Genomic DNA, 10353 nt, shown 5'->3' on the forward strand with positions numbered 1-10353 from the left:
AGGTTCAAGCCAATGACTACAGAAGAAGTAGATTAGAATCAATAATAGAAGGATATCCGGAAAATCCCTCACATTTGGAAACTAAATAATATACTTGTAAATAACACATAAATCAGATAAATCCAAAAGGAAATTAGAAGGTATCTGGAAACTGAATGAAAATGAAAACGCACTAGAGTTTGTGGGATGTTGCCATGACAATGTAGAGGGGAATGTTTTTGTCACTAAATGCCTGCATTAGAAAAGGTCTCAAATCAACGAGCGCAGTTTCCACCTTAGGAATCAGGAAAAACCAAGTTGAACCCCGAACAAGCAAAAGAAAATAATACTAGAGTAGAAACACAAAACAGACAAAACAGGAAAAGAAAGACTGCGAACATCAACGAGAACAAAAGCTGGTGCTTCAAGGTTTTTAGAAACTGGGCAAAAACACATCTGAGCGCGCAAGGAAAAACTTTGAGACGTGGAGGGACCGACACTACTCAGTTCCACCCGGAGCTGTCTCTAGGCTGAGCGAGTCCAGGGTGCGCAGGGCGGGAGACGGGCGCCTGCCGCGAGGCCACCGCGCGGGTCCCGCAGGCCGCTTCCCAGCAGCGTGTGAACAGCCCCGGAAGAGGAAAGAAACCGCCCGTCGCGGCGGGGTGGCAACTGACCTCCGCGGGGCGCCGGGGAGTCGTGCCCGCCGACGACCACGCGGACCCCGGAACCTTCCAGCTCCACTCTCCACTTTTCCACGACGGCCATGGACTGGTCCTGAAAGCAAGGGGCGCCTCGGGTCAGGGCGGCCGGCCGCGGCTCCCGCGGGGCGCAGGCACCACGGGGCTCCCACAGTACCTTGCTGGCGTCGTCAAACACCGAGAGCTCCAGGGCGCCTTCGAAGTCCTGCTGCAGAACCGAGCGCAGGCACTCGTCCAGCCAGGGCTCGGCGTCGTGGACCGGGAGGATGACGGACTGGAATGCAAGGCGCCCGGTCAGCAGGGCAGGTGCCGCCCCGCCGCCCCCGCGGCGCTGTGCCCCGCGCGCGCCCGTCCCGCAGGGCCACGGGGACGAGAGCGCGGGGACGGCCGCGCGGCGCCTGCGCCCGCTCCCAGCCCTCCCGTCTTCGCCGTGTGTTACGTTTCCCTGAGTTGGTCTTTGGGACGCTTCTGAAAAGGAAACAACCTGAAAGGCATCAAAAATGTTCTCAATTCAAGATCGACTTTGTGTTTTCCAGTCGTTTTGGTGGAAACCAGCCCCGCCACGAAAATAACCGACCGGCCCTGCCCTGGTCGGGACGCGCAGGTTCGGGAAACCTGGACGGCGGAGAAACGCCCGCGAGGGAGCCCTGCCGGAGCCGCCCGCACGGCTGCTCCCGGCCCAGGCCCGCCGGGGCTCCTGCCTCTTCCTTCGCTCGCGCGGCGGGGGCGCCGCGTCCTCTCCGCCGGGAGCCCAGGGGGGCAGAGCCCTCTCAGCGCAGGCTGCCCGCCCACGAAACGACGGGCGACAGAAGCGGATCAGGGCGCGCCTTCCGCAGGGCTGGGCCCCCGCCCCCGGCCCCCGGGGCTGCGCGCCGGCAGGAGGCGCACGCGGGGCCCCACCGAAGGCCGTCCGTGCGGAGGCGGGTAGGCGAAGCTCAGAGGTACGACCGCGAAAACGCAGTCCTGCCACATCCTCCACGGAGGCCGTGACCCACCGCGTGTCGGCACAGGCCGCTCCGTCCACTGACGGAATTACTTTTCCAGGGAAAAGAATAATAACAAGTCTCCTCAAGACCTACGATACAGGGCACGACGTGAGCGCGTGTCGCGGAGGGGCCGCAAGGGGCCCTGTACGCTTCCCGCCGGAGCCGGCAGCTTTGGGCGGAGACCCTCCCAAACCAGCCCGGAAGTGGCGGGAACACTGACCCGCGAGCGGAGGAGGAACCGAGAGCCAAGAGGACGCGGGCGAGGGCGGAGACGGGGCAGGGGGGCAGCCCGCGGCCGGCTACCTACCACTTGGATCTCCATGGGCGCGCTCCTCCGGACGCTCTGCCCACGGTGCGTGCGCGGGGCGGGGGCCGAGGCCGAGCTGACTCTGATTGGCGCAGAGAGACGTCGATCCAGCGGGGCGGGGTGGGGCCGAGGCCGCGCGGGAGTAGAGAGGCGCGGCCTAAAGCGCTGCAGGGGCGGGGCGGGGGCGGGGCGGGGCGGGGCGGGGCAAGGGGACCCGGAACCGCGTCGCGGCGCTGCTGCACGGGTTTTCGGCCTTGGGGACCCCTGTGTGCCGGGCATCTTTTCTTGAGCTCTCTCCCCCCGGAGGTCTTCCCACCCTCACCTGAGGGAGTCATCGACCCCGAAGTCCTCAGTAGAGTCAGTCAAGGGTCACAAAAGCACGAGGATGGTGGGGAAGGCGGCGCGCTGTGCGGAGGGTTCCGACTTCAAGTCCGAATCTTCGTGGGCGGGGGGCGTGCAGCCCTTTGAAAAACGCTGTGTGTGTAAAGGAGGCGGGTGCCATGTCATCTGAGTGGGGCCCTCTGATGTGCCCAGGAAGGGTGTTGGGGAGGTGGGACGAAGGAAGGCGCCCTGCGCCGCGTGGAGGCAGCGCTTGCAGTTAAAAGCCCTTCCCTTCCAGCTCAACAAGCACTCGACCTCCGTGACCCACCCACTGCCCTGCGCCCCGGGGTGCCCCAGTCCTCGCGGCCTCGGGCCGGGGAGTTGCCCCCCGCCCCCCCGCAGTGGACAGGGCCCTGGTGTGTGAGCCCGGCGGTCTGGTGCCGGGGCTCACGGGAGGAGGCTAATGGGACGTGCTGGGACCAGCACTGTGGTGCCAGCATGCACTCGGGGTTTGTCCCCTCTCATCTGAACTAATGCGCAAGTTCATGGCGATCGCTGCCAGGACAATCCTTAACTGCTCCCAACTAATACTAAGTGCAAATCATTCTGCAAACTAGCACTAACGACAAAGTGAAACTCCTGTTTTAGCCTTCCCGCCGTGTCATTTTTCCTTAAACTGCATCCCTATTTGCAAAGCCTGTTGTACAAGTTGCTACTCTTAGGGCAGATGAATAACAAGCCAGCCTCATCTCCCAGCAGCACCCACAAGCTACCTGAGAGTTTGTTTCCAAAGACCTCAAGTTCTCCGGGGGTGGTGTATCAAGAGTGGCTTCATTTTAAACGATTTGGTGTAAAGTCACATTGTCGTTGGCAGCCGTCCATCTCGAGAGACGATGGTGTAGCTTCTTAAGAGTCTATCTGCACCGCCGAGAATGGCTGTGCAGTCCGACTCGGGAGTGACATGGTATCTGTCTCCTCCCATGTTGAATCGACATCTTGCGATGACGCTGAAGCTACAGAGCCTGGGCAGGGTAATATGGAGGGTCTGCTGTTGCCCATGCAGCAGACCCCCCCTCTATTCGCAGCTGAAGGGTCCAAGGGAAAGACGGAGTCAATACAGCTTGGCTTCAGGTGCGCCGCAGGAGTTGCCGGTGTTGACTACAACGTCAAACCGCCTTAGGGACTCCGGCTCCGGATTTTCTGTCGGGGTTTACTCCCTTAGCCTTTCCCCTGAAGAGGTATGCCGCAAGGCAGCGGAGGTTTTTTGGAGTCAGAGTTTTCCTTCTCTGATGTACCCTGACTGGAAGATCGAACCAGCGACACTTGGCTCGCAGGTCGACGCTCAATCCACTGAGCTAAACCAGCCAGGGCAAAAGTCACATTGTAGCTACAAGGATATGGAGCCCCAGTAGTCAGTGGGAGGAAGAGACCAGCACCCCCACATCAGGTGTGGGAGTTGGGCTTGGCAGCTTGCCTCTGGCTTCCTGTACTTTTCCTGCTGACAGAAATCTGCTTTTCAGCCTGTTCCCCGTAATAAAAGTTCGGTTAGAATCTGCATTTTGCAAACATTCAGAGAAATGCAGTGCTATGGCTGGGTATGGCCGAGATCATTCCCTTCTCGGAAGAGAACAGGCCACAGGGACCGACGTCCCTGGGCAGGGACACAAGGAGGATGTGATTGGATGAAAAGATGAGCAAAGTCAAGAACACCCGGAGGGAGAGCAATGCAAAACTGCCACTGCTCGCTTTTGATTCACCGGGGGATGTTTTTCTTTATTTAAAGTGGTTTTTTATGCAGAGTGAGTGTTTAGTGAATACTGGCTGTATTCAGACCAGCCAGGACCTCCGGATTTTAAAACTCCTCCACAGCCCTCTTATGACGCCGGTGCAGGGGGTGAAGGTGCGGCTCCGTGACACTGGGCTGAGTCAGGACAGGCGTGCCTTGAGTGCATCAGTGGAGGGGGAGTTCAAGTGTTATCAACAGTACGACATTCCCCGACAGCTCCCCTGCCAGCGTCCGCTCCCAGTTTCCTGATGGGATGGACCCCTGGCAGCTCTGGTGGGAACTCCCCATGGCAGTGGGTGCTGCTGGGAGGTCCAGAGTCACCCAGCGTGGCAGAGGACAGCACCCTTGGACTGTAGGAAACCAGCTGCCCATGGCCGGAGCACCCCAATAATCTGTTCTCGAGTGAGCGGCCAGCTGTCTGAGTGTGTGACATCAGAGGCCTCTCTTGTTTACTAAAGGCTGGCTGAGACCCACAGGGTGGAGTTAAGAAGCCAGAGCTGGACTTTCTACCCGCAGAAGGAAGTCCTGAGGGTCTCATCACCGGAAGCACTTAATTAACAGCTCAGAAAATGTCTGGTGTGGATTGGTGGGAGCATTTGAGTATCACATAGGATGTTTCTCTTGGCCCGGGTGCCACTCCCTTAACCTAGAAAGCAGACCCTGAGTCTGGGCCTGTGCACTGAGGCTTTTTATTCCCAGGAAGCTGGGGTCAGGGGAGTGAGACAGGGGAGGAGAGGGGGCCAGGAACAGGATGCTCCGTTGAGGGGGTCCCTATTGTGGTCATCTGGAGCTGGGGCTGTGACCTTCCCAGAGCCCTGGAGAACTGTCTGCCTAAGAGCAAAGGAGAAAGGCCTTTACCCCTTGGGCCAGTCATCTGGGGTGGCCCTTTGGGGCATTCCCTTCCCTGCACTTCTAGGTGGCAAGTGCAGGATCCCCAGCTGTCCCCAAGCCCTGGCTGTGCAGCCTACTGTTGACCGGGAGCGGCCTGTGCAGAGCTGTGGCCTCAGCGCCGGGACCCAGAGGGTGGTTCAGGCTGAACAGGAGGCTAGAAAGGCCGGAGACAGGATGGAACTGACATGCCCCGTCCAATAGCCACATCACACAGTTAGCTAATGGGGATGGTGCAAATGTGATGGTGCCAACTGCTCCCCCAATCCTGGGTGACTTACAGGCAGGTGACAGGTGCCTGCAGGAGCTGTGTACACAGGCCAGCTCTGTCTTCCTCCTCCAGACCAACGGACATGTCCCCTGTGGGAGAAGGGGCTCCGTGAGTCTGTCTGACAGAGCTTGGAGCAGGGGTGGGGAGCCAGCCGTTTTAGGGGCAACCTCAGCACTTCTCGTGAGGCCTCACAGAGGGCCCCAGCTCTGCTGATGCCACTGTCAAAGCTGGAGGGGGGGGCCCTCCAGGGTCCCGGCCAGGTGTGTGTTAGTGAGGAGCCTACCTTAGGCCACCTCAAAAGCAAGGTGCACTGTGGGACTGGGGCCAGCAGTGGGTCCCTACCTGATGGTCCCCCCTTTTCAGGGGCAGAGTAAGCAATGGGGGGACACAGGAAGGAAAATACCAGCTGTCCGTCCCTGTGAGGAGCTGTCCAAGCCACCAGCCCATAGCCGGGCCTCCTGCCTCCAGGGCCGGCCACACTCAGTGATGCTGCCACTCACAGGTCCCAGGGCCTGGCCCACTGGCCTCCCTGAGCCCTGGGCGTTGTTGGGAGATAGTCCTGCACGAATCTCTCACCCCTTTCCACAGCCACCAAGCATGCCAGGCCTGGCCTCTGGTCACCTCGGCAGTCAAGCGAGCGGCCTTGAGGACAAAGTGACACTGCCCTCCGGCAGGACCTGCTGCTTTGCTTTCTGGCTGCTGTGAAGCTCAGGTCCTCTCCTGCCATGCAGCCCTGTGGGTGCGGCCTCCCTCTGGAATGGGGGTTCAGGGACCCCCCGCACACACATATGTGCGCGCGCTGTCCCTCTGGTCCATTGCTGTGAGTCGTAAACTCCTTTAGCTCCGACTCAGGAGCCTCGTGCCTCCTGTCAGCACAGGGAGAAAGGGAGGGGGGGTCCTGCCCTCACACCTGCGCGGCTGCCCCCGCCACCTCCTCCTGTGCAGGCTCCTGGCTCTCGGGCCATCTAGCCGTAAACAGCAGCGAGGAGAATCAGTGCCTGAGACGCCACTCCCTCCAGTCCCCACACCCTGTGAGCCCCGCACGCACTTGGTCCTCCTGCAAGCCCTCCCAGCACGTCTCCCCTTCCTCCAGGAGGGTTGTGGTTCTCCCCGAGGCTTGCCAGGGGCCAACCTGCGGAGGGTGCGCACCCCCATGTTGGAGATTATTTTGTCTGGAAACCCCAAAAGTCATGACTTGTATCTTGGGTAAATCCTTGCACGTGGAACCCTCAGCTTTTTGTCTGCTGCCAACTCCCTTCTGCTGGCAGAGTCCAGTGACCATGTGACCCAGCTGCTGATGCAGGGCCAGGACCCAGTGGCTGGGAAATGAGGGAGGCGGCTCCCAACACGGGGCCCCTGAGGGCCAGGGAGGGCTCTGCTCACCTGCCAGGCGGACACAGACACCGACCCGGGCAGCCCCTGGCGAGCTCATAGCCCTGCCTCCCTTGCCCTGGCACCTTAAAGCCTCAGGGTCTGTTCACAGCCTGAACACGCGGTCGGCCTGCGCACCCCGTGGCCGTCGCACCCAGAGCACAGGGACAGCGCTGGGCGGGTGCTCAGGAACAAATGAACAAAAGGAAAAAAGAAACAGAACCAGGATGCTTTGCCCTGTCACCAACTCTAGAAAATGAGGCAGAGTCTACACGCAGACTTTGTTAGAGAACTAATAACATCAAAGTATCAAAATGTTCAAAATGCCTTTTAACTCAGTTTCACGTGGCAAGTATGGAAACTGCCAAACACCAGGCGTGGACTGTCCGAAATCCACTGCTGGTCTGGATTATGTGGCGATGGGGTCAGCATGGACAGTGAAGTCAGATAATAATTCAGACTCCCCCAGAATTGACATCATCCAGCTCCACGGCCCACGGGGGCAGCTGCCACTTCCAGCCTGTCTGTCGGGGCTGCAGACTCTGTCACGTCAGGTAATTCCACAGAGTGCATGGATTCTGGCTTCGCTTGGACCATATCGTTACTCAGGGCTCATGCTGTCCCCTCGGGGGGGCCGTCGTCCAGGTTGCAGCTGGCCTTTTGCCTGTCAGAGGACCCCCTGCTAACTTCTCACCCAACCGCACCTCCGTGCCAGTTCGCCCCGCGCGGCGGCCCTTCCTGAGCTCTGCTGCGGTCTCTGGGAGAGGCTGGCATCTCTTCCGTACTTGTTTCAAAGTTGAATATTGTATTAAAATGCACAGGATCCCCAGCAAATAGGAATGAGCTTAACTTTTTAAAAATAAACTCTAAGATAAGAAAATGTGTTTTGAGGACACGTCTGGCGTGGGGACCACTGCGCGTTGTGCCTGCTGACAGGACTCCGCTGCGTGAGAAAGGACAGCGGAACCAATAACCCACCGCTCTGGGCGCCCCCCAGCTCCGGGAGGAAGGAGGCTCAGCCCCCGCACCGCGGCTCTGGCCGGCTCGCTGCCGTCCATCTTTGTTCCCAGGTGGCCACTCAGCTAAGCACAGGACTGACCCAGCCGCCTCAGGACGTCTGTTCTGCGCCCACCACGGCCGATCAGCTGAGAAGGCCTGCACGCGTGCGGAGACCTGCGCATCGTGGATCCAGTCACTGGAACCAGAGGCATCGGCGATAAGCCCCGCGCAGGCGTGCCGGGGGCTCCGGGCTCCTGGCAGCGGGATCTAGGTGTTGGCTGCCACGTCTCCTGGCTGCAGAGCAGAGCAGAGGAAGTGGCCCGAGGTCTTTATGGAGCTGAGTGGGGCTCAAACGGGAAGCGTTTGCACGTGCGGCCCCTCCCCGGTGGGCCCTTTGCTCACCTGCCGGGAGCAACCAAACCTTACAGAGCCTGCTTCCTGGCTGTGAAGGGCGGTCACAGCGGGGCACAGACGTGGGCTGCCAGGAACGGGGACGGAGGACCGAGGTCCAGCATGTTCACCTGTCATCCCTCACAGGATGTTGCCTTCGCTGCTTGTCAGTCACTAAAATGAAGAAACATGACAAAAAGGTCAGAATGCGGTGGCAGATGGCGTCCGTTACCCCTGACAGAGGGCCTACCCGCGAGGACCCAGGCCAGGGCTCCCTCAGCACCCTCCTCCTGTCCCTTCCCACCCCGTGGACCCTGCGAGTCCCGGGGTGAGTGTCCAGACCACCGGCCACTCCCAGTCTCAGGTTTGTGGGGGACAAGGGGGCCCGCTCACAGCCCCCACCTCACCACACACCGACCAGCGCTCCGCGCATTTCCAGTTGTGTTTGGTCTTATTGCCCAGAAGGTCTTCAGGCCGACCCTTCAAACCCCTCCTCGGTGAGACAGGCTGCAGATAAAGCCCTCTCAGCCAAGAAAAGCGTGACTGTCCTTTTGGGGACGACGTGGGGTCAGGCCCGGGCAGCTCAGCGGTAACCCAGGGCCCAGGGGCGTGGGTGTCACTGACGCGCTCTGTGGCTGAGCGATGGGGCAGTCTGGGGAGAGACACGGTGGTTTTTGCTCTTTGAGGGTCAATGCTTCCTGATCGGGGGTGTTTGGAGGTGCAGGGGCTGCGTGGGGTTCACTCAGGGGTAGTGCCTCGGAGAGCCCCCCGTCCACAGGGTGAGGACACTTTCCTCCTGGGCAGGGGCTGCCACTTTGCCAGCAAGCTGGACAGTCCTCCCAACGGCACCTTCTCAGGAGGAAAGGATGCTCACAGTGCCCTAAAATGAGGATTTCTCTGGAAATGGTCTAAGGTGCTTAGGATCCATGGAAGTCAGACGTGTGAGCCAGAAAGTGGAAAACAAAGTGAGAGAACAGTTCTGTACACCACCAATCCTGGGGGCTCCTAAGGTCGCCTTGACGGGCCGCCCTCCTAAGCATGTGACAAAGGTGGGGTGGGGAACCCAGAGTCAGCCGGCCCTGCCCACCGCCCTCTGCAGCTCAGAAAGCCGGGCAGGCCCTTTCTCTGAAGGATTTGGACGCAGTGTGGGCTGTGCTGCCTTTCCTCCCACCACGGGCCCTGGAGCGCCGACCCGGAGCTGGGCTGGGATGAGGCCCGCCCCGCTCCAGCCTCTTGGCCCTCCCTCGCCCTCACTGGCCACGCTTTTCCCCCCTGCTCCAAGTCAGTAAGTCGGCCACATGACGGGCCCGGGGCTGGGTTCACGCTCCAGGGAGCCAGCGCACAGAGCAAGGGGGCTGGGTTGTCTGCAGAATGAGGCTGCACGTGGCCCATGGGGCGCAGACACCACGGCCACAGGGACGCTGTGCCCACACCTTCCCCAGAGCATCTCTGACTGCCTGAGGGCCCTCAGGTGGACGTCCCCTGGAGCTGGAGCCCTTTGAGGACCCCAAGTACTGCTGAGTACCTACTGTGTGCAGGGGCGAGGGGCTCGCAGGCACCCAAGGGTGAACCAGACAGACCTGCCCCAGGAGCTGTCGCTGGCGCTGCACCCAGCCCAGCAGTCAGCACTGCCCTGAGGGTGGAGGTGGGGCCCCGGAGGTGCAGCGGGGACTGGGCGCAAGCTCAGGGTCCTGCGCCCCGTGGCCACCTCACTCCTGGCCGCAGGGCCCGGCCGGCACCCTGCCCGTGGCTCCGGGACAGCCTGCAAAGGGTAGGGAGGGACTGTGGGGTGGGCAGGCTGGGCAGTCGCCAGGGAAGGAGACTGGACATTCAGAGGCTGGTCGCCCAGGGAGATGGCAGCCGCTCTGCCTGCCCTCGGCTGGACTTGAAAGAAGTGAGAACAGACAGAATTCACGACGCCAACAAAAGGGCTTCCTGTTGACACCAGCAGACTTTAACTCTTCTCTCCCCCGCACCCCGTTCTGGCGCCTGGGCCAGCCGTGTCCCCTAGAGTGACAGGCTGAGCACGAGGAAGAAAGTTGTGATGCCCCCAGCCCTGCGGTTTGCTCTTTAAAAGTCGGGTTCGAAATTCATATCCTGCCTGACAGGCATGGCGCCAGCCTCACGGCCCCAGCGAGCCCCTGCAGGCCCTCTGGGATTGAAGATGGAACAGCTGCCGTGGACGTCCAGACTCAGTTTACCAAGTCCCATGCAGACTCTTCACAGGCACGTGTGCACACACGTCCACAGCACATGTGCAGGTCCACATGCACACACGTGCGCACTTGTGCACACACAAACATGAGCACACATGTTCACACAGATGCACCTGCAACACCCAGGGAGCCCTGGGAAGT

General features: G+C 60.5%; 1 protein-coding gene across 4 annotated transcripts in view; it reads right to left on the reverse strand.

Annotated features, from left to right (window-relative positions):
- Positions 1-2049, reverse strand: part of QTGAL (queuosine-tRNA galactosyltransferase) — a 29772-nt gene extending 27723 nt beyond the window's left edge. For 3 of the 4 annotated variants that reach the window (XM_090292874.1, XM_090292873.1, XM_090292870.1), the window contains exons 1-3: positions 1971-2049; positions 835-951; positions 654-753 (exon numbers count right to left, since the gene is read on the reverse strand). In XM_090292874.1, coding sequence (XP_090149000.1) covers positions 654-753; positions 835-951; positions 1971-1985 — 232 coding nt within the window. In that variant the 5' untranslated portion in view covers positions 1986-2049. The remainder of the gene's footprint in view (positions 1-653; positions 754-834; positions 952-1970) is intronic. The other variant, XM_090292877.1, reaches the window with a different exon arrangement.
- Positions 2050-10353: the final 8304 nt, after the last annotated feature.

Source organism: Furipterus horrens, unplaced genomic scaffold (assembly GCF_987537825.1).
Source record: "Furipterus horrens unplaced genomic scaffold, mFurHor1.1.pri manual_scaffold_11, whole genome shotgun sequence".
In the NCBI taxonomy this organism is placed as follows: Eukaryota; Metazoa; Chordata; class Mammalia; order Chiroptera; family Furipteridae; genus Furipterus; species Furipterus horrens.